This window comes from Sciurus carolinensis, chromosome 10, assembly GCF_902686445.1.
Source record: "Sciurus carolinensis chromosome 10, mSciCar1.2, whole genome shotgun sequence".
NCBI lineage: Eukaryota > Metazoa > Chordata > Mammalia > Rodentia > Sciuridae > Sciurus > Sciurus carolinensis.
This window is the reverse complement of record NC_062222.1, coordinates 25,110,115-25,135,280: the sequence shown is the minus strand read 5'-3', so window position 1 is coordinate 25,135,280 and position 25,166 is coordinate 25,110,115. Positions and strand designations below refer to the sequence as shown.

The following is a 25,166-nucleotide window of genomic DNA, read 5'->3' as shown; positions in this document are numbered from 1 at the left end:
CTTTTCCATTAGGTCACATCCCTTCCTTATCCAGTCTTACTTCTATGTGGCTATCCAATTCTTCGCCTAGGCTTCAGAATATACACTTTTCCCTGAGCCCTTGGATCTTCATTTCTGAAGGCTTATATGTCACATAAAACTTTGAAAAATAAACTTTGCATGCCTTTTTCCTTATTCATCAGCCTTCCTCATAGGAGCGTCAACCATGAATCTTGCAATGAATGAGGGAACTGTATTACTTTTTCTCCCCTACAAATCTTGGGTTTTTTTTTTTTTTTTTTTTTTTTTGAATTATTTTGGAAATAACTCATTATTAAAAAAAAAAAAAAAAAAAAAAAAAAAAAAAAGAGCCAGGCCCAGTGGCACATTCCTGTAATCCCAGAGACTCAGGAAGCTGAGGCAGGAGGATGGCAAGTTGCCAGTCTCCTTTACTTAGTGAGGCCCTAAGCAACTCAGAGAGACCCTGTCTCTAAATAAAATATAAAAAAGGGTTGGGGATGTGGCTTAGTGGTTAAGGGACCCTGGGTTCAATCCCTGGTACAAAACAAAACAAAACAAAACAAAAAAACAGAAGAAGGTAGTTTAAGTAACTTTATAATATATACTTTGTTTATTTTTATATTAGATATTAACACATGTGAATTGACTTAAATGGGCATTCCAGTCACTTATTCTAAAATATAAACTAATATGACAGATGGAATTATCTACCCAAGCAAACTTCTGAGTTTTGATTATTCAAATGATTAAGATGCTATTTGTCAACTCTAGTTTACCATCCCTTTTAATTATATAGATAATCAAACTAAGATCTGCTAATTCTGTCTCCTAACCATTAATTGTTCGTAATTACCTACAGATTAAAACGGCATGTACAATTAACTCAAAGAATTAATTGATACAAGGGGATTGATAAAAGGGAAACAGAATGAGCTAAGCACGAATGAGGCTCTGGGGACCCGGAACCACTGAACCCGTGGTGTTTTTGATTCTGCTGTGTCCTAATAAAGATAAATTGCATTTTCTTTGGGACTTCCTTCAGCTCTTCCTTTAGGCAGTCGTGGACTATTTCTTAAGAGCATTTGGTTTCTTGGTGGACAGTATATTTGAAGTTTGAACTGTTATTATCTTTTGCTAATATCTAGATGTGCAAATCTATCATTTGCAATATGGAGGAAATGTGTGTCACTATAAAAATTCCAGAGTGGTGAATGTTTTAACTAGCAAATAATTTTTCTTTTGTTCCTTCCTTCTTTCTCTTCTTTCCTCATTCCCTGGCAGTATTGCCTGTGGTATATACAGTCTTATCAGTTTTCTGTGAGTGATTTGAATAATTTAGGTTTCTAAAATAACTATGCTTATAAAGTTTTAGAAGTTTCTCCCACCTGTGTAAATAATTGGCACATTGTTAACTACATAAATTTGAATAAAAATAGAGAATAAAATAAAAAGTCACCTCCAACTGAAAGGTTATTTAGAAATTATTATCATTATAAATATTGAAAGATGATACTAGATAGTGAGGGAAGATGTCCTATTGAAAAATATTTGATTCTGCAAAAAAGTAGATTTTTAAAAAGCCCATTTTGAAGGTTCTCCTGTTCCTTCATGCCTTTGTCATTTGCATCATATGGGGCCTTTCACTTAGAGTTTTGCTGGTTGGCCTTTCAATCAATGCCAAATTCAGGTCTTGGATCTGGGAACACACATAGACATGCTTGGGCACAGCATTCTATTCAGTTTTGTAGGGAATACAAAGCAAGTGAAAACCTTTTAATTAAATCTAGATATGACAAGGAGATATGCAGAAGATAGCAAAATAACATGAACTTGTGGTATAATATTTTTTAAAAAAATCTAAAATAAGTGTTGAGGAAATGCAAAGTCAGGAAGACTTCAGTGTGAGTAGTTATTTAACATTTTTTTTTTTTTAACTTTCGAGAATAGCTTGCTATTTAACTAACTCCTTGTTAAACTGATGTAACCATTTTGGTTTCTTTCCAAATTTTGATATTGCAGTTTCCCAGATATTTAAATCTCAGAGTATTTCATTTTGTCCTGTCGGCTGTTAACTGGGATTACTCATAATATTTCTTATTTTTCCACCTATCCATATGTGGCCTGCTCCTGTACCTACACACACACACACACACACACACACACACACACAAGAATTCAGAATCTTTATTTCTCTGTGACTTTTTCTGTGAAGATTGTTGACTCAGGGAAGGGTTTATGAAGATTTAGTCTGATATATGACTTTGGTTGTCTTCAAACTATCAGCTTATAACTTTCGAATGACTTTGTGGAATAAACCGGAATTTGTTGCATGTCACCTTGTGTGCCTGGCTTCTGAGGAAGCATCATTAGCATACATCAGTGTGTGAATGATTACCTTGAGGATTTTAGTGGAGGCTTTACTGCTTCCTGAAGTGGAAAAGTTATAGCTATATTTTCTAGTGTGATACCTATATACTGGAGAAAATAATGCATGGCCTTCTCGGCTGCATGAGTCTGTTTTGTGGGTAAACAAGATAAAATATTTGGAAATGCTCTGGACTCTTATAAAAATAAGTTATATAGTTTTTAGTTTCATGCTGGGCTTGGCTCTTCAGTGGTCAGAAAGAAGAAATTCTCCTATTTGCCTGTGAGATTTAACCTCTTGCGAGCAATTCTTATTCCCCAGTGTTTATTTACAAAGCTCCTTTACTCAGATTACTAATGAATCAGAAACACAGCCACTCCAAGTCAGATATTGTCCTCACCCCTGAAGAGTTTCTGAATTAAAAAGGAGATTGGAAAGTGTATTGCGATTATCTAAAAATATGTGAGCTCACTTATTGTAGAAGTTCATTAAGGGAAGTAGGGACAACAGGAATAGTGTTTGTGAGCTGGAGAACACTCTGAATGAGTCAAGAAAGTTTCCTAAGAAACGTGAGGGCTACAGACCTCTAATAACTCCTGTGATATCCCTTTATATTCCCCTGGACTCATAAAGGTTTCCAATTATAAAGTGCATATAGAATCTTCTTAGATATATTAGATGCTAATATGCTCAGGTTCTCTGAAAACTCCTATTAAAGAATTTTCACTTACTTTGAGTTGTATTTTGAAATATATGATTTATTATGTTACTTTTCTAGAGATTTTGCCTTTTTGTTAGAGGACAGAGACTCTTGAGTGAATGGAAACAAGATATATAAAAACGTGGTAGGGTATGTATTTATTAGGATGTCTCTGAGATAACATTTACCTTTTTATTATTTCATGTTATACCTTTGCCTCCCTAAAGAATGCTCAACATTTGATCCATTAAATAAATAAAAGAATCAAGTGAGATAATTACTTTTGAGTTTTCTCTAAATTTCTACAAAATTAACTAGTCCATAGGTGACTATTAAATTGAAAGTTTCAGGAAAAAAACATATATATGTGAATAAGCTTTAGAAGGAAGATTGGAATGTGAAAATAGTTTAATTCATTTGAATGGTAGTATTATACTAATTTTCCCTTTTTAAAAGTATTAGTATTTCTGAGAAATAAGTAGAAAAATAAATCTCCCCATTACGAAAAAAAAAAAGTTACTAAAGAAATTTCACTAATTTCTAGGAGACAGAAAAACTCTGTGGGCATCTGCTGGCTGTCGTTTTGCTCTGTCAAGCTATTTACCTTAAACGTTTTTAATAATTTCATTTGCTTTGCAATTTCAGAACTTGTGTCTTCACAGTCTTTCTGAATTCTCTTTTAAAGTACTTACATAACATAGAACTTTTCATTCTATATTTATAAGTGCTATTCACAAATAGGATTTTGCTTTAAGCCTTTAGCAGAAAGAAATCAGTATTCTTGAAGAGGAGTGAAGAGAACGAACCTATTAGCTTTCTGATGGGCACGCTGCATGTAGTGAATACAGGGGCCTCTACTGTATGCAGGAGCCGATTAATTGAAGCTTCTCTATGCGATGCTATCCCTTCTTCATCTCTCCCACTAGATGACAAGATGTCATTTTAACACAGAACAGTGAGCCCATAAAGATGATTTGCTTTTCTTTTTGTAATATTAAGCAGTATGACCACTCTGGGCTTTTCCTGGATAAATATTGTTAACCTGCATGGATTTATCTAACAGGCAAAACAGTCCATGATTGGAGAGGAGTCGTGACAACAAAGTCTTTCCACTTTCCCTATGAGTCTGGTCGGAGTTTCCTGAAATCATCAGCACTATATCGGGACTATTTCTCTGTAAGTGTTTATAAAGCTGACATAGAGTTGAATTACCATTTTTTTTCCAGCATTTGATTGAGTTAATTTTGATGGAACCATGAGTATTTATTATGGACCTATTTCATTCCTAAGATAGTTTCTCCTTTGAAATTCATCTTTTTTTCCCCTAAAACAATGCTTTAATGCTGTTACTGTGTTTTGTATAAATCTTAATTCATATACATATGTATATGGCAAGCACTAGTCAAATGATCATCACATGGTTTGCACCAAATGTGATAGTTCAGTAACTATTTTTGTATTAGTGCATAGACTATCAAAAAAGTACCATGGAAGCCAGTGGAAAAGACATTAAGCCAGTGGAAAAGCCAGTGGAAGAGACAATTCTGCTAATGGCATGATGATTGAAGGATTTAAAAAATTCCTCATGTGAAGGACTGGGCTTGTCGCTTAGTGGTAGAGCACTTGCCTGGCATGTGTGAGGTCCTGGGTTTTATTCTCAGCTCCGTGGATAAATAAATAAATAAATAAAATGAAGGTCAAAAAATTTTTTAAAAAATTTCCCTATGTAATTCATGACCACTTACTAACAATTTTTTGAATGCAGATGCTAATCTGGGACATGGAAACCTGTGACCTGAAAGTGGACGTGGGGCTTTACTTTAAGTTCATCTGTTCCTGAGAGGAAGTTACAAGATAGCACTATGCAAAAATTAAAAGCATTTTGTGTGATTCAGACACCTTTAGCAATAATTTCTTAAAAAACTGCAAAATAGCATTTTATAACATGTTGTATTTTGTTATCTGTATATATGTTTGGGTTTCTTAAATCCCCTACATGTTCTGTGTATGAATTTGTCTGTCTCTTATATTTTTCTCTCTGTTCACATCGCTGTTTTTCTTTTTTTTGATTGACTTGCCATTTGTTGCCATAATAAATTACCACTCATTGGGTGTGTTAAACAACAACAAAAACCAATTTTCTGACAGATCTGGAAGCTGGAAGTCTAAGATCAAGGTGCTGACAGGGTTGGTTCTCCTGAGACCTCCCTTCTTGGTTTGCAGACAGCTGCCATCTTATTGTGTCCTGTGTGGCCTTTCCTCTGTGAGTCTGTATCCTCGAAGTCTCTCTCTCTCTTGTAAGGACATTGGTCAAATTGGGGTAGAGCCCCATCCTTATAACTTTATTTAACCTGAATTAGTTCCTTAAAGGTCTTATTCTTCATTTATGGTCACATTGAAAGTTAGAACTTTAACATATGAATTTTGGGAAGACACAGTTGAGCCCCTAACACAATTAGGTGAAATATATTTAAAGATTCCCCTATTGAGTAGTTTTTATTTTGTCACATTAAAATATAAAAGTTGAGCTTTCTACTTTTCCTGTAAATCACAACTTAGAAATTGTCATTAATTAGCTTATTTTTCTAAATTCTTTCTGCGTCAAATTTATTAAAACTAGATTATTGCATCCCTGATTTAGATAGGGAAATTAAATGAATGTTATTTTATGTTAAATGTTAAAATTGCATTTAGGCAAGGAAATTATAGGAACATTGTGTTTCCTAAAATGCTGATAGTCATTGTGATCCACTATTTTGGAAAGTATTTATTAATCCACTATTTTTATAACATGTTTATTAATCACAATGTCTGTTTTTTTGACTAATGCAATATATATTCTAATATGTACATATTTTATCAAAAGTAATATCCATAGAAAATTATTTACATTCTAGGGAAGTTAAAAGAATGAATGAACATCAGCTCCTAACCTCCCAGCCCTGCCCTGGTTTAGTAAGTGCTCTAGTTGTGTGGAGAAGTACATGGATCATTTTGTGAGGAATATTTCCATCAAGGGTATACTGGATTGTGGAAAACTCTGAATGCAAGACTTAAGAATGTTTATTCTTTGCTGAATGGAATGGGAAACTAGGAGATGAAAGACTGCTGACCATGGCATTCACCTGGTACATAGTACTTTGGCATAGTGTGCCTGTCTACAGTGTTGGAGATACACTAGAGTGGAGTGCAGATGAGCAACCATGGGCCTTTCCTGTGAGTCTAGTTAGGAGTAACTCAGGCTGTATCTTACCTTTCGTACAAAGTATATGTGCATGTGTGTGGCAAATGAATAAGGGGTGAAGTTCAGTCTCTCAAATTTGTTTCTGATGCTCCCTGCACTTACATTTTCACCACTAGTCTAAATGGCTTCTTTTATAAGGATTCCCCTTTACTTATCCTTCAAAGTCTAGCACTCCCAGAAGGGGTCAAACACCAAGTTCTAAACTCCGTGTGTGTGTGTGTGTGTGTGTGTGTGTGTGTTTCATTTTTTAGATAATGAAAGTTATAAAAAAATTAAAAATTTAAATTGAATTAATTATGTAAAATATACATAGCATAAAATTTACTGTTTTAATTTTTTTCCTCCTGTCTTCAATCTCATTTATTCATTACAACAAAAGTGTGGACAGATGAGGAAACTGAGGCCCAGAGAGGCAAAGGGGTATAGCCACTAAGTGGGAGAATCAGAATTTGAACCCACATCTGTAGCTCTGCAGGCTTGAGACATGACAGCAAAGAGTCCAAAGCACAGCAGACACGCCTGCATCGCTTGGGGACCCGCCATCAGCCACTCCACTCACCAGCTTGGTGGCGTCCATGGCAGTGAGCATTGTACGGTTCAGTGACTCCAGCAAAGCCAGCACAGGCTAGTAGACACCCAGGTGTAATGAGAAGTAGTCACACTGTTTCTCCATTTCTAGATTGTGGGTGGGACACCCGTCAAGGCTGCTGAACAGTTAAGTATGTGGTTCAGTGGTATTAAGCTCACCCACATCATCACCACCATCTCCTGAGCTTTTCATCTTTCACACTAAAACTCCATACTGTAAAACACTCATTCTCTATTAATTCCTCCCTTGATCTCCTGGCAACCACCATTCTACTTTTGGTCTTTACCAAATTGACTACTCTTGGTACCTCAAATAAGCACAATCGTGTAGTATTTGTTCTGTTGTGACTGGCTTGTCTCACTTAGCAGAATGTCATACAGGCTCATCCAGGTTGTATCATGTCAGAATTTCCTTCCTGCTTACTGCTGAGTAATATTGCATTGTAGGTGCATATTCCATTTCGTTTACCCATTCCTCCATCAGTGGACATGTGGGTTTCTTCCAGCCTTGCAATATTTTGAAGAATGCCACCATGACCATGAGTGTGAAAATGTTGAGTCTCTGCTTTCACTTCTGTTGGGTTTGTACCCAGACTTGGAATTTTGAGTCATAGGCTGTTTCTCTCTTAAATGTTTTGAGGAATCATATTGTTTTCCATAGTGGCTGCACCATTTTATATCCCCACCAGCATCGCACAAGGGTGCCAGTCTCTCCACCTCCTTACACACACTTGTTGGGTTTTATATCCTGATGTGTGTGAAGTGGCAAGTCTTCCTGATTAGATTATCGGTTTGGAAGATAGTTACTTGTAAAACTGAGAATAGAGGAAACCCAGTCTTTTTTTTTGCGGGGGGGGGGGACTGGGAATTGAACCCAGAGGTACATAAATACTGAGCTGCATCCCCAGTCTTTAAAAAATATTTTATTTAGAGATAGAGTCTTTCTGAGTTGCTTAAGGCCTCGCTAAATTGCTGAGGCTGACTTTGAACTTGTGATCCTCCTGCCTCAGCCTCCCAAGCTGCTGGGATTACAGGCGTGTGCTATTACACCCAGAGAAATCCAGTCTTTCATTGGAGAAAAGATAAATATAACACATTCTGCTTTGAAACATGCTTTATAGCTTAGCTATTTCTATCAAAACCTTAATTTGCTCAAATAAGAAAGCCACTATGAATATACCTTCTTTGGGCAGAGGAATACTATCTCTTTTATGCCTGAAGTGTTTTTTAAAATGTATTTTGTATCCTTATTTTTTTTAGTTCTAATTAAATAATAATTCAGTAATGCTACATGTCCTTAGGTTTTAAAGTTCTATATCTACAACCACAGGCTTATTGTGTTAGAACCTCCAATAATTAGAACTTCTAATAATTGTATTAGAAGTTCCAATTATTTTAAGCAATGGCACAAGGGTACCTAAAACTCCTTTATATGAAGTTATTTTTTAAATCCCTTCATCCTGAAGAAACAATAACTAGTGTTACTTTTTATGGCTTCTGCAGTATTGAGATATTTATAACCTTAATTATCTTGAAAGATAATATTTATCTAAGGTAAATGATACCAGTGAATACAAGACCTCATGCAACATAAAAATGTAATATTCTATTGCAATCAAATGGGAAAAGCCATCAGCTCCAACTTTCTTTGCTGCAATTTCACATCGTAATTCTTCTTTAAAGGTTTGCTAACTTTGTGATAATGAATAAAGCAATCTTGGAACACACAGCCTGGAGGACTATAGTTGCAGTTAAAACAACAACAACAACTTTGTATTTGTCAATATTCCGAGATGCAAAAGTAAATTCTTATCAGTATTGTCCTTAAAAATTGGGTGATAGAAGCAAATATTGAGAGAGACTTGTGTAAGTAGTTAAATTTCTAGCTAATATTTGGACACAGAAGGGAATGAAATAGCTTATTTGTTAGTTGTCATAAGGCATGACTTTTTCAGTGAGTGGCTAATAAACAATGTTACAAAGGCCATAGGGTTGGAGAAAGGGACTGTGTCATTTGGTGATAACCTAGAGTGAGAAGAGATGAAAAGCCAGGAACCATCCAGGCATGCATGCATGTTGTGGTGGTGACAGGTGGAGGGGTTACCAGGTCGGGGAAAAACGGTTCCAGCAGCACTGGGTACTGAGGTGCACCCCTGTAATCCCAGTGGCTGGAGAGACCGAGGCAGAAGGATCTTGAGTTTAAAGTCAGGCTCAGCAGTTTAGGGAGAACCTAAACAACTCAGTGAGAACCCCCTCTCTAAATAAAATATAAAAAACCACCGGGGGTGTTGCTCAGTGGTTAAGTAGTCCTGTGTTCAATCCCTGGTATAAAAGTTCCAGCAGCACAAAGGATAGTAGTGGCAGTCACAGGTGGAAAAGCAGGGTGCCACAGGAATTGAGAGTTCAGTGTGGTGAAGGCATAGATTGCAAGAAGAAGATGGGACAAGAAATGAAACTGAGGTCAGCAAGGAGCAATCATCAAGGATTGCCACAATGACTCTCTGTCTTGGACAGGAGGAAGACATTCAATCACTTAGTATCTTAATCCTCAATGGAAAAGAATTTGCCTAACCTTGATGAGTGGAAATAGAGGATTACAAGCAAATAGAACGTGGTCTCATAATTGGATGCATTATAAATTGTCTTCTGTTTCAAAGAGCATGTTGTAAGTCTTCTGGACTTAAGGATTCCCAGCCTTCTTGGAATCAACAAAAATTAATATTTCATAGAAACATTTTTTAGAGATGAGAAAAAAATTTCAAATGTAACTTGAGTTGTTCATATCAGGTTAATTTTAACAATAGAATGGGTTGCCTAGATTTTTAACAAAAGAAATTTCTTGTCATTTTTCTTTTGAGAATGTCCTCGAGCCATTTCAGTAAAAGCAAGTATCATAAGAATCTAAGGATATCTTTTTCTTTTAAGTTGGAAATTTCATCATTTTTTATAATGCTTCAACAAAATGTACTATCAGAAGACTAAACAAACTTGAAGTATTTTGTTACATAATGAAAAATGGTAAATTCACTGTTATTTTAAACATATTTGCTCATTTCTTTCTCCCACATCACATTATCTTAGCTCTGTTCTTTTTCTTTCCTCCTCAAAAATATTTGAAAAGGTATTATAATTATTTTCATACACTTGATTTTTCTCTACTTGTGGGTTATATTTGATAAAATATTGTCAATTTTCTGATATTTCAGTGAATTAACCCCGATCATCACAGCTACTAAATATTGTCTATTGGTTCAAATGATTTTCTACTTTTAAAAAATTATTTTAGTTAGACATGAAATTACTTTTTGAAAATACTGTGTAGGCATAGGATAACTGAGGTCCTGAGTTAACAGTTAAGTAACTTTTTTTTTTTTTTTTTTGACATTTTGGACAGTATTCCAGCACTTTATTCTGACCTACTTTTAAAATTTTGTTTTGGTCCTATAACAAGGAATAGTGATGCTTGGTGTACATTATCATCAAACTTGAAATTTTAATTTTGAATGCATATTTCTTTTCCAATGAGTCTCAAAGATTTTAATATTTATGGAAGATTGACAGTTATTTACTTTGGAAAAATATATATTTAATTTACATGAAGTTTAAAGTCCATGTTTCAATAGTCATGTTGTCTTATAACAGTACTGACTAAACCTGAAGTATGTTTCTGTAACTGTACTTATTTATTGTATTGAATCTTTCTTTCTAGGTAAAAATTTCTATCATCCTAGTTAGGAAGATGTTTATTGGTAAAAATAAGGGACATACTCCGTGCAAAATTCCCTTATCAGTAAATAGGTCAAGGCATGTATTCCACTGTTCTCACAAAGTTTTAAGAGAGCACTCTTGGCAAATATCAGACCTGAATTGTAATGTTGCTTGGATTTACCAGTGCCCCACCCCATAACCACATCAATACACACACTAAATGATTTTCAAATGCAGAGAGTTATGTTAGCTAAGATAAATTTAAATTTGTATCTTGGGATCTATTGAATTCCTTAGAGAAAAAAATCTTAATATGTGCTATCCATTTCTGTTTTTATGAAAGCCTACTGGATTTTTAGTTTGGGGAATTACTTCCCACCCTTTCTTTTTCTGTAGAAGCCAAAAGATTCAACCCAGTTCTTTCAGTCATAACTGCCCCTTTGTTCTGAGATGTCCTCAGGTGGGAGAGACACTAGAGGAGCAGGAAGCCCAGGATGTTAGTAAACGTGTTGATAATAGTTCTAAATTGCCAGTCAGTGCGGTTATTCTTCAAGATGCGCTGTTACATGATTGTCTCCAAAATCCAAGATATGAAGCACGGAAAGCTGAGTTTAGAGAGCATTTGAGCAGGTATTAGGTTAGGGATTGAACAGACTGTGCCTGCCCTAGGGAACCCCCACCCTCTGGAAGTTAGGTACACTTGTTCTCCAGTGAAGGGAACATTAACTAAATTTCTTAAAAAGTAATGAAAGAGAACAAACTGTAAAAAGGCAGCCAAAAAAGGCAAACATCTGTTACTGAACATGTCTCACTTGACTTCCTTTTAATGTTCTTAGGAATAAATTTATGAACTAGGGAAGGTTTAGCACTAATTAACTTGTTTTCATCAAACAAAGTGCATCAGACATGGATGTTGAATATGAATGAAAGCTCTAATAGTAATAATAAGTAGATATAGAAAGTGCTGATGGCCAGGGTTATGGCTACAGAGTTTGGAAATTGTTGTGACTGTTAATATTGTGTTGACTTAGATTGGCTGTCATTTGCTTTATTTAATGTTCAGGAAAATATTTAAAAAGTTGCGTATTCATGGGACAGGAGTATGGCTCAGTAGTAGAATGCTTGCCAGCATGAGGGAGAACCTGAGTTTGATTCCTGGCACCAGATTTTAAAAAAAACAACCAACCAACCAACAGAAAAACCCAGCAGTCTAAACAGAGTGTGTTCATAAACAATAGATGAATTAGGTGAAAGACTTTCTTTCTCTTTGGTTATGCACCTTTAGGCTAATGAGATGTTAGCATGATTTGGAATAATAACAAATATAGAGCTACTCACATGCGAAGTTTTGCATCACAAGCAGTAACAGTAGTAATAGTTGTAGCTTATAATAGTCGTATAGCTCCATATGTCTTTATTTGAATCAAAAATCTTGGGGACATCCATTTTTAGGAATTCAGGAAATTTTGAATTTTGTAAGGGTAAGAACATCAATGAATCTGCAATCAAACCTATAATCAAATCAGTTAATATCTGCAGTAAAGCATGTGAGTATTCTCAGTAAGGGTGAGCTCTAGGCCTTGGGTGATTGATTCAGATCAGGTTTTGCCATCAGAAGTGAGGTGAGTTAAGTTTTGCCTTCATATGTTTTAACAAAAAAAAGTCCTGATTTTCAGAGCTTAACTTTTAGAGTCTCAGATAAGGAATTGTGGACTTGTAGTGGTAGTAGTAATGGTAGAAATAGTTGTAATTGATGAAGGAGGTTGGGGACACACACACACACACACACACACACACACACACACACAGACAGACAGCAGAAACAGTGAAAAGCATAGCCATGGTAATATTATTGGGGGAAGAGTGAATTTAGAGTTGTTGCATGTGTATTTTCCTCTGTAATTATTGTTTTTTCTTTAGTCTGTTTGAAATGAACCCCAACCCCCCACCCCATTCTTCTTCTCTGGAATCAGTGGTCATTCTCATTTTGTCAGGTTGTCTTGTTGGTTTCTGTTTTTCCTTTTCCAGCATCCTCCCAACACTCACTGGAAGGTCCCCTTTTGGATTACAGGCAAGGCATATATTGCAGTGGCTGCATGGAAGGTCCAAATCTACAAAGGCACAGCACTTCCGAGTGTTTTGCAAAACACCTAGGACTTAGGAGATCCTACTAATGAAAAATAGGTCAAAATAGTGAGACCTGGTTAGAAATAATTGGGAGACCACATAGTGGTTGTCTCTGGAAATTTTCAACAATGGAGATCATACAGTGACAAAATGTTTCAAGATCAGGACTTGAGTCCTCAGTGATTGATTCCTTTTCTGATTCTAGTTTTTATACTTCAACCAAACATGCAGGATAACTTGTAACCTCTAATTATTTCTTTGTGTGCTTCTTTATCTGTTCTTATACCTGTTACCACCTATTTATGACCATTATATGAAACTTTTGAATATTTGTCCTAATGTGTTAAAATATTTTTTGGAAATTATGCTTGCAATACATATTTTCTTTTTTTACCATTTGAGCAAGTTTTATTTTTTTTCTAGCCAATGGCTCTATAATGACCAAACAGTATCATATGCCAACTAATTTTCAGTTGATACAGATGTTGCTTATGTAGTATGATTAATCCCCTAAAGAATACATTTTTAAAAATATGACATCAAAATTATATCAATCATATCAAACTAAACTACATGAGTTGTTCTTAACCAAAAAATGCCAGCCATCCAAATGACTGCAAATCTTCAGAAAGTAAATGAACAGGACATGTGCTGGGAAGCAGGCAATATATATATATTTTGAACAAAACTCAGATGAGCCTAAGGTAAGGAGGAAATCAACCATGTTTATTAAAACAATACTTTACAATCTTAATTTTTTTTCAAAACTACTTTCTGAACATCTTTTCATATTAATATATTCTTTTGTACACTGAATCAATGCAGCATCATTTCATTTAAGAATAGAACTCATTTTTGTATACTTTGACAGTAGAACAATTTCTTAGCAGAATATAGCATGCTGTATTTGTAGTTAAGTGTTTGGGGCTATTCTTAATTTCCTTAGGGTAAATTCCTTGCAGCGGTATGTTTCTACACCCTGCTCCTCCACCTTCTTTTTATTTTATTTTACTTTTTCCTTTGTTATATATCATCAAAATGCTATTTTTGGACTTAAAAACTTTTTTTGAAGATTTTCACTGTTTCATCTAATAAAAAGCAAAAGTACACAAAGAAAACACACAGCAATGATCAGCTAAAAGTAGATAACCATGCATGAAAAGGCTTAAGCATAGTATGACTGGATTATATGCAATAAGGGCTGAATGAATTATAGAAGCTAATAACTTTATTTACCATGTTGTTAAAGCATTCATTTGATTATTTCATAAAGAGTTTATGATAGCTTATAAAATATGTACAACATAAAACATGTAAGTAAAGATATCAGGGATTATGGAAAAGAGAGTAGAAAAGATCAAGTTAGGATGTGGTTAAATATATAGTTCCTAATTTGGCACATTAGATGTTTGTAATAACTAGGCTACAAATTTAGCTGTGCATGCTTTAGCAAATAATGAAAGAGGACATAGTGATTGGTCACTTGATTCAGAGTGTTTCCATAAAATAAAAGCAAACCAGAAAAATGAACCATGTGGATGATTATGAAGACGTTATCCTAAAATAAATTAAATGTAATGAATAATGTACTCAAAGTATGCTTTCACAAAATTCAGTAATATATGCTAAATACTGACCCTCTCTTAATCACATAAAACACAGTTCAGTGAAAACACTTTTATAGGGTGGGAAGGTTGGGGGGGTGTGGACTGTTATGGTGGAAGCGGAATGGAAACAATATCAGCTTGGTGTTCAGCTCCTGCTGGTTTAGTTTAAGTAAAAGAATTTAAGATATCATGAGGAGTGGGGAACTATCCTTCTTGTCCTTCCTATTCCATGTATTGCTAGTGGGCCAATAGCATTGCTATTACCTGAAAATTTGTTAGAAGTATAGAATTGCATGCCCTATCTATCCCATCTATTGAATCAGAAACTCTGCAGTGTTTATAAGCACATTAAAGTTTGAGAAGCTTTGTTTTAGATAATTCCCTATAATATTTTTGCTTTTAAATGAACCTCTGATTAAGTTTTTTCAGACAAATATCTGAAGTACAGATATTCAATGATTAATTTAGTTACAGGGTAGGATAAAAGAGTGCATTTTCTTGTGAAAGTTGATTAGTGAGATTATAACTAATCAAAAATATCAAAAACACATTCTCAAAAAATGAAATAGAGGGCTTGGGTTGTAACTTAGTGGTAGAGTGCTTGCCTAGCAAGCGTGAGGCACTAGGTTCGATCCATCCTCAGCACCACATAAAAATAAATAAATAATATAAAGGTATTGTGTCCATCTACAACTAAGAAAAATTAAATAGAATTGAAGTGAATGTCAAAATTTGCCTGGGAGAATTTGTCAAGAATTTTGATAATAATTTTCACTTATTCTGGACAGTTTGAATAAACTGATATATTCATCTAAGTATAACCTGAATCAGATTCATATCTAAGAATAAAATCCATAGGAATTTATAAGCCCATTAAAGTTTGAGAAGCACATTTCTATAATATTCCCCATTAAAGTCTTCTAGACAAAGAGTAATAGGTTGTAGTTAGGAGACTGGGCAGTTTTTTACCACAGTGCATTTGATTTTCAGTTTTAAATCCCATTATGGTTAAGTCCCAGTGACTCACCGCAAAAACCACTGGATCTTTTCTAAGTGAAGTAAAAGTGGAAAACAAAATTGCTGAGTGCCAATCAACTAAAAGTCTAATGCAAACTCCATTACTGGCTTTTCCCACTGTATTCTATTTTTTTTTAAATTGCAAAATTACTTCCTATATCTTCCATTTTACCTTCTGAATAGAGCAGTAGGTTAAGTTTGAATCCCAGCTATCTCCTACTTGTTGTAATCAAGGTAAAGATACTAACATTTTCGATTTCCCCAGAAAAAGTTGAAAATAAAATATATAGTTTGAATATTCTTGGTGGAGTTTGTAGATAACATACGGAACACACACACTAATTGTTAGTTATTATAAATTAGTTTTGTGATGCAACTTCAAACCACACAGATAGTATATAAACCTCATAATACTCAAATTCACCATTTAGAATGACTTTGCATTCAAATTAACCTCAACAAATACTCAAATACCCAAAAGAAAATTTAAATTCATTTTTTTGAAAATATTGTCCAGTTTATAAAATTGTTTAGTAATAAATTGCCAGATCTCTACTTTCAAGTTAAAGGGGCAAACATTCTAAAGCAAATAGTCACCTATATATATGTAAGCATCAGCTTCCACATCAGCATGTTCATAAGCATATTAAAATGTACCCACATGATAAAAATGAAAAATCAGTTTTTTAATCAGTTCTTTAAAGTTTTAATTCCAGCTAGTAAAAAAAAAATAATCCCATGAACTTATAAATGCATACAGTTTAAAACTTCAGAATAAAGTAACTCACAGCTGGCAGCAGCTGTTACATCATTGGCATTGTTTTCAAAACACACACAAACCACGGGAACAATATGAAGTCATGGAGCCTCCTACGAATTTTTGATATACCTGGGAAACTCAGTCTCTTCAAATCTTTCTCTTTATCAAAAGGCAAGATATTTATTTAAACCTCAGAAATATTCCTGCCATAGTATTTAAAAATTCTCTATTCTTCAATCATACATACACATACACACACCCTCTTTTATATGTACATGTATAAAAATGATATAAAATTAATGACCCACAAAGCTTAAGGAGTAGAAATAGATGTGTTTTTCCTTCCCTTCGTATCCATTTTCCTTAATTTTATATCAAATGTTCTCTTGCTTTTTCATTTAATTTTAGTATGTCTGTCTGTCTGTCTGTTTCTCCTTAATTAGTATTTTATTGAGTTTTGCTTGTTTTTAACTTTATGCAAATGGAATTTTGGTGTCTTCATTCTCTTTCTACTCAACAATATATTTTCGAGAATTGTCAATCTTTGCTAATGTGAATGGGTGCCTCCATGGTTCATTCATTTTACATCAGTATACAATATCCCATTGAATGAATACACAACAATTTCATTATCATTTCTATTGGTAAGGGTAATTTGGCTTTTAAGAAATGTTCTCTTTTGAACAGCTTTGCTACAATCATTCTTCTACATGTCTCTGTGCAAGAGTTTCTCTAGGGCAAGCTTTCCCAACGTCAATATGAACCTGCATCCTGATGCATCAAGCGTCCAGAATGGGTTAATGATAGGCCAGAATATTGACTTGCACAATCCTGAGCCCAGGTGGGCAGGGCCAGGATGGTAGGAGCTCAGTAATTAATGCTTGACTAAATAATTGTTTGCCTCTAGCAATAAGCAGCTCCACTGTTTACTCCAAAAATGGCTGTTTTCATCCCTAACCATGCAATGGCTGTGCTGGCCAGTGGCATGTGGCAAACTTCATCAGGCTGTAGCAAGCAATTTTCCACTCCCAGAAGCAGACTATGGAGTTCCTATCACTTCATATGCTTGGAAACACTCAATATTGCCAATTTGCCAGATACTTTTGCCAATGTGACAGATATAAACACTTTTGCCAATATGGCAGATATAAAAATCATATTTTTTGTGATTTTAGTAATACACATTTTGTAATGACCAGAAAAATTGAGGAGTTTTCCTTGGCAACATTATTTCTTTTTGTGAAAATATAATGGTTGTGCTTTTTTTTTTTTTTAATTATTGTATACAAATGGATACATGTTGTTTCTCTATTTGTACATAGAGTCAAGGCATACCATTTGTGTAATCATATGTTTACATAGGGCAATGATGTTTGATTATTTTTTTCCTTCCCCCCCACCCCTCTCACCCCTCTTTCCCCTCTATACAGTCCTTCTTTCCTTCATTCTTACCACTCTCCTTATCCTTAACCCTAAACCTAACCCTAAACCTAATGTTAACCCCTCCCACCCCCCGTTATATGTCCTCATCCGCTTATCAGCGAGATCATTCGTCCTTTAGTTTTTTGAGATTGGCTTATCTCACTTAGCATGATATTCTCCAATTTCATCCATTTGCCTGTAAATGCCATAATTTTATCATTCTTCATTGCGGAGTAATATTCCATTGTATATATATGCCACGGTTTCTTTATCCATTCATCAACTGAAGGGCATCTAGGTTGGTTCCACAATCTGGCTATGGTGAATTGAGCAGCAATGAACATTGATGTGGCTGTATCTCTGTAGTATGCTGATTTTAAGTCCTTTGGGTATAGGCCAAGGAGTGGGATAGCTGGGTCAACTGGCGGTGGTTCCATTCCAAGCTTTCTGAGGAATCTCCACACTGCTTTTCAGAGTGGCTGCACTAATTTGCAACCCCACCAGCAATGTATGAGTGTTCCTTTTTCACCACATCCTCGCCAACACCTATTGTTGCTTGTATTCTTGATAATCGCCATTCTAATTGGGGTGAGATGAAATCTTAGGGTAGTTTTGATTTGCATTTCCCTTATTACTAGGGATGTTGAACATTTTTTCATGTATCTGTTGATTGCTTGTACATCTTCTTCTGTGAAGTGTCTGTTCATTTCCTTAGCCCATTTGTTGATTGGATTATTTGTATTCTTCATGTAGAGTTTTTTGAGTTCTTTATATATTCTGGAAATTAGCGCTCTATCTAAAGTATGGTTGGCAAAGATATTCTCCCACTCTGTAGGCTCTCTCTTCACATTACTGATAGTTTCCTTTGCTGAGAGAAAGCTTTTTAGTTTGAATCTATCCCAGTTGTTGATTCTTGCTTTTATTTCTTGTGCTATGGGAGTCCTGTTAAGGAAGTCTGATCCTAAGCCAACAAGTTGAAGATTTGGACCTACTTTTTCTTCTATAAGATGCAGGGTCTCTGGTCTGATTCCGAGGTCCTTGATCCATTTTGAGTTGAGTTTTGTGTAGGGTGAGAGATAGGGGTTTAATTTCATTCTATTGCATAAGGTTTTCCAGTTTTCCCAGCACCATTTGTTGAAGAGGCTATCTTTTCTCCATTGCATATTTTTGGAACCTTTGTCTAGTATGAGAAAATTGTATTTATTTGGCTTTGTGTCCATGTCCTCTATTCTGTACCATTGATCTACCTGTCTATTTTGGTACCAATACCATGCCGTTTTTGTTACTATTGCTTTGTAGTAGAGTTGAAGATCTGGTATTGCAATACCCCCTGCTTCGCTCTTGCTACTGAGGATTGCTTTAGCTATTCTAGGTTTTTTATTCTTCCAGATGAATTTCATAATTGCTTGCTCTATTTCTGCAAGGTACATCATTGGGATTTTAATTGGAATTGCATTGAATCTGTATAGCACTTTAGGTAGTATAGCCATTTTGACAATATTAATTCTGCCTATCCAGGAACATGGGAGATCTTTCCATCTTCTAAGGTTTTCTTGAATTTCTTTCTTTAGTGTTCTGTAGTTCTCATTGTAGAGGTCTTTCACCTCTTTTGTGAGATTGATTCCCAAGTATTTTATTTTTTTCGAAGCTATTGTGAATGGGGTATTTTTCCTAATTTCTCTTTCTGAAGATTCATCACTTAAGTATAAAAATGCATTGGATTTATGAGCATTGATCTTGTAACCTGCTACTTTACTGAATTCACTTATGAGTTCTAAAAGTTTTCTGGTGGAATTTCCAGGTTCCTCTAAATATATAATCATGTCATCAGCAAACAGGGATAGTTTGAGTTCTTCTTTTCCTATTCATATCCCTTTAATTTCTTTGGTTTGTCTAATTGCTCTGGCTAGAGTCTCAAGGACAATGTTGAATAGAAGTGGTGAAAGAGGGCATCCCTGCCTTGTTCCAGTTTTTAGGGGGAACGCTTTCAGTTTTTCACCATTTAGAATGATATTAGCCATGGGCTTAGCGTAGATGGCCTTTATAATGTTAAGGAATGTTCCCACTACCCCAATTTTTTTTTTCTAGTGTTTTGAGCATGAAGGGATGCTGTATTTTATGGAATGCTTTTTCTGCATCTATTGAAATAATCATGTGATTCTTAACTTTAAGTCTGTTGATATGGTGAATGACATTTATTGATTTCCTGATGTTGAACCAACCTTGCATCCCTGGGATAAAACCCACGTGATCATGGTGCACTATCTTTTTAATATGTTTTTGTATGCGATTTGCTAAAATTTTGTTGAGAATTTTTGCGTCGATGTTCATTAAGGATATTGGTCTGAAATTTTCTTTCCTCGATGTGTCTCTGTCTGGTTTAGGTATCAAGGTGATATTGGCTTCATATAACGAGTTTGGGAGGGTTCCCTCCTCTTCTATTTCATGGAATAGTTTGAGGAGTATTGGAATGAGCTCTTCTTTAAAGGTTTTGTAGAACTCGGCTGAGAACCCATCAGGTCCTGGACTTTTCTTTGTTGGTAGGCTTTTGATGACCTCTTCTATTTCATTGCTTGAAATTGGTTTATTTAAGTTGTGTATGTCCTCCTCGTTCAGTTTAGGTAGTTCATATGTCTCTAGAAATTTGTTGATGTCTTCGAGGTTTTCTGTTTTGTTGGAGTATAGATTTTCGAAATAGCTTAATTATGTTTTGTATTTCACTCGTGTCTGTTGTGATGTTTCCTTGTTCATTCCGAATTTTAGTAATTTGAGTTTTCTCCCTCTTTCTCTTTGTTAGTGTGGCTAAGGGTTTATCAATTTTATTTATTTTTTCAAAGAACCAACTATTTATTTTGTTAATTTTTCCAATTGTTTCTTTTGTTTCGATTTCATTGATTTCGGCTCTGATTTTAACTATTTCCTGTCTTCTACTACTTTTGGTATTGGTCTGCTCTTCTTTTTGTAGCGCTTTGAGCTGCAGTGTTAAGTCGTTTATTTGTTGATTTCTACTTCTTTTTTTGAATGCGCCCCATGAAATAAATCTTCCTCTAAGTACTGTTTTCATAGTGTCCCAGAGATTTTGATATGATGTGTCTTTGTTCTCATTTACTTCTAAGAATTTTTTTATTTCCCTCCTGATGTCTTCTGTTTTCCATTCATCATATAATAGTGTATTATTTAATCTCCAGGTATTGGAGAAGTTTCTGTTTTTTATTTTGTCATTTATTTCTAATTTCAATCCATTATGATCTGATAGAGTACAAGGTAGTATCTCTATCTTCTTGTATTTGCTAACAGTAGCTTTGTGGCATAAAATATGGTCTATTTTAGAGAAGGATCCATGTGCTGCTGAGAAGAAAGTGTATTTGTTCTTTGTTGGATGGTATATTCTATATATGTCCGTTAAGTCTAAATTGTTGATTGTGTTGTTGAGATCTATAGTTTCTTTATTCAATTTTTGTTTGGACGATCTATCCAGTGGTGAGAGAGGTGTGTTAAAATCGCCTAGTATTATTGTGTTGTGGTCTATTTGATTTCTGGAATTGAGAAGGACTTGTTTGATGTACGTGGATGAGCCAATATTCGGGGCATAGATATTTATGATTGTTATGTCTTGCCTATTTATGCTTCCCTTAAGCAGCATGTAATGTCCTTCTTTATCCCTTCTGACTAGTTTTGGTTTGAAGTCCACATTATCTGAAATGAGGATGGATACTCCAGCTTTTTTGCTGTGTCCGAGTGCATGGTATGTTTCCCCCCATCCTTTCACCTTTAGTCTATGGGTGTCTCTTTCTATGAGATGAGTCTCTTGCAGGCAGCATATTGTTGGATTTTTCTTTTTAATCCAATATGCCAGTCTATGTCTTTTGATTGATGAGTTCAGGCCATTAACATTCAGGGTTATTATTGTGATATGATTTGTATTCCCAGTCAATTGACTCATATTTGTTTTTGACATGATTTGGTTTCTCCTTTATTTGGCTATTCCTTTAGGCTAGCGCCTCCTGTTGCTGATTTACATCGTTGTTTTTCATCTCTTCCTCATGGAATATTTTGCTGAGAATGTTCTGTAATGCTGGCTTTCTTTTTGTAAATTCCTTTAGCTTTTGTTTATCATGGAAGGATCTTATTTCATCGTCAAATTTGAAGGTAAGTTTTGCTGGGTATAAGATTCTTGGTTGGCATCCGTTTTCTTTCAGGGCTTGGTATATGTTGTTCTAGGCCCTTCTAGCTTTTAGGGTCTGGATTGAAAAATCTGCTGATATTCTTATTGGTTTCCCTCTGAATGTAATTTGATTCTTTTCTCTCGCGGCCTTTAAAATTCTGTCTTTATTTTGTATGTTAGGTATTTTCATAATAATGTGCCTTGATGTGGGTCTGTTGTAATTTTGTATGTTTGGAGTTCTATAAGCCTCTTGTACTTGGTTTTCCATTTCATTCTTCAGATTTGGGAAATTTTCTGATATTATTTCATTGAGTAGATTGTTCATTCCTTTGGTTTGTTTCTCTAAGCCTTCCTCAATCCCAATAATTCTTAAATTTGGCCTTTTCATGATATCCCATAATTCTTGTAGATTCTGTTCATGATTTCTTACCATCTTCTCTGGCCAACTTTGTTTTCAAGATTAAATAATTTGTCTTAATTTGTCTGAGGTTCTGTCTTCCAGGTGTTCTATCCTATTGGTTATGCTTTCTATGGAATTTTTGACTTGGTTTATTGTTTCCTTCATTTCAAGTATTTCAATTTGCTTTTTTTCAGTATCTCTAACTCTTTATTGAAATGATCTCTTGCTTCCCGAGTCCTCAGAAGGGCAGGACTCTGCGCTGGCTACTGGAGGGCTCCAGACTCGGTTGTGCTTTAAAAAAAAAAAAAGTATTCAGGGGCATTTCTTCTATTTTATTACATGCTATTTGTAATTTCCATTTTGTATTTTTTTTATTTTCCCCTTTCTAATCTTTTGTTTGAAATTGATTGACATATTTCCCTCACTTATTCCTACCTCTTATTTTTCTTCCTTTGTATTCTTTTTACCTTTCATAAGTGCTTAATCTATTGATTTTAATATATACATTTCAGTTAAAGTATCTTTTTTAAAAATTCTGTTTTTTATGTGCTGCATGGGAATTGAACCCAGTGCCTCACATGTGCTAGGCAATCACTCTACCCCAGCACCCAGTTAAAGTATCTTTACTTTCCTCCCCATACAGAAATGATAAATTATCTTAATTAGTAGAGGCTGTTTTTTTCATTTTTTTTTAACTTCACAAATCAGACACAACTATTTTGTGTCTTTGTGCTGTTAGGTTTATGTAGATCTTCAATATTTTTTAATTTGTCATTACAATGAAGCTTCACAGACCTATTGAATAATTTTCCTTCTCAAACTGTATCTTTCTAGAAGTTCCTTTAGCAAGAATCAGTTGGCAAAAACTAGCTGATCATTTACTTATTTTTTTCTTCCTTCCCCCATACCTTCTCATCATTTTGAAGTCATTTCTCTGTCTTCTGGCTGCCATTGCTGCTAAAAAAAAAGATATGTGTTCAATTGTCTTTTGTCTATAGTAATCTGTCTAGACTCTGCTTCAAAGGACTTCTTTGCTCTGTTGTTTTTGTTTTTTTTTTAATAATGAAGTAAGTGTGCTTCTGTTTTTATTTATTCTGCATAGCTTTTCTTGGGCTACTTAAATGTGAAAATCAGTCTTCCAGCAATTCCAAAATAAAATCAAAAACAACAACTTGCCTGTCTCTTCAAATGGTATCTCTCTTCCATTATTTCCTTTAAAACGCTAATTAAAATTCATTATAAATTCCAGTTTAAAATATGTGCGTCTCCCAGTCAATTGGGATTATCCTGTTTTTTTCTCTTTCAGATCTGCTGTCTTTCTCTCTCATTGCTACTTTCTGAGTTTTTTTTCTTGCTTTATCTTCTAGATTATTGTCTCTTTTTTATATGTGTCTTTTCTTTTGTTGTTCACTGAGCTTCCAATTTCAATAACTATGTTCTTTGTTTTTAAAATGTCTCCTCATTTTTCACATAGGCTTGGTCAATTCTGATAATAATGTGATTTCTTCAGTATATTTCTCTAAACACAGAAATGGAAACTCATTCTTATATTCTGTTGATAATAATTACAGTGTATGCAGTCTTTGAGGTTATGAATAGTTCGTTTTTTCTAATTCCTTGATTGTATGTTTTCTCATAGTCTTCTGATTTTTTTTTTTAGCTCATTTTTCTTGGTATTTTATTGTGAGAAGTTTTTGAAGCCTGACTTTCAACTCCCTCCTGAAATGATTGATACTTTTTCCAGGTGTTTCAGGGCAGTACTTACTTGAGATTCCTTGTTCTAAATTTTTAGCCATTTTTGTGGAGGAAGGAGAGGTTATTCATTCAGGTAATATGAATTGAGGCCCCAAATTCATGTTAGTGAAATCTTGTCATTAGAAATTCCTAGAAAATAATTTCTTTCCCTCTTCACCCAAAACCAAGGCTAAATAGAATGTGGTCTCAAAGCCATGTTGTCACTCTGTCTCTCCCATGGAAGTTTTAAAATCCTGATTTATTCTTTAAGGTTATTGCCCTTCCAGGTTTTATGAGAGGTATTCTCAGATCTTAGACATCATTCACAGTATTCAACTAATAAATAAATGGTATGCAATAGAATACTATTCATCCATAAAAAGGAACGAAATCCTGTCATTTGTGACAACATTGGGTAGAACTGGAGATCATTAAGTGAAGCAAAATAAACCAGATGTGCTAAGACACATATCATATGATCTCATTCATATGTAGAATCTGAAAAAAAAAAAAAGGATCTCCTAGAAGTAGTAGAATGGGTAGTCGAAAGTTGGAGGCAGGGATGGGGAGAGGCTGATCAGCAGGAACTAAGTCATAATTAGAGGTTCTGGTATGTTATTGCATAGTTGGATGACTTTAGATAAGGATAACATGCTGTATATTTCAGTAGTTACAATGTTTTCAACATAAAGAAATGATAAATGTTTGAGGGGATTTATGTTTGCCTTGATTTAAATATTACACAGTGTATACATATATCGGAATATCACATGGTACCCCATAAATATGTATGATTTTTGTTTTTATGCATGTTAAAAATAACTTAATTTAAATTTTAAAAATTTAAAAAGAGATAAAGAACAAAACAAAAAACCCAGATTCTAGACTGTCAGGAATTGCCACATAATCCCCACAGCAAAGAGAGGCTCTGGAACTCATAAAACAGTAAATTCAACATTTGATTATTTTAGGCTAGAATGGAATTCTGTTACTTTCCCATCAGCTCAACCATGCATTAAAAATATCTTTTATTTTGATGTTTTTTAGAATTTATTTTTGTATTGTGCTATGATTTGGTATATTTCTGGAAGCAGCTGTCTCCTTATCATTTATAAATTAAGTCCTTTCTAGGGACTTCTGTTGGGATGTAGTTTTCCTTTATCCTCTGTTCAGCCTTTGTATTGCCTACTAAGCTATGGTTAAAAACCTGTGTATAGAGTGAATTCCTGTATTTTTGATTTTTCATGGAGGCTAAAGAAATGAACAACTGATGTTTTGCTGAGCCATCTTCTGCAGTCTCCCTTAGTATGATTGGCCATGGCTGTTACA

At 34.7% G+C, this 25,166-nt stretch overlaps 1 protein-coding gene across 1 annotated transcript in view; it reads left to right on the top strand.

Annotated features, from left to right (window-relative positions):
- Iqcm (IQ motif containing M) overlaps positions 1-25,166 on the top strand; it is a 319,309-nt gene that overhangs the window by 98,216 nt on the left and 195,927 nt on the right. The window contains 2 exon segments of the mRNA XM_047565986.1: positions 4,129-4,245; positions 21,642-21,646. Of these exon segments, the coding sequence (XP_047421942.1) occupies positions 4,129-4,245; positions 21,642-21,646 (122 nt within the window).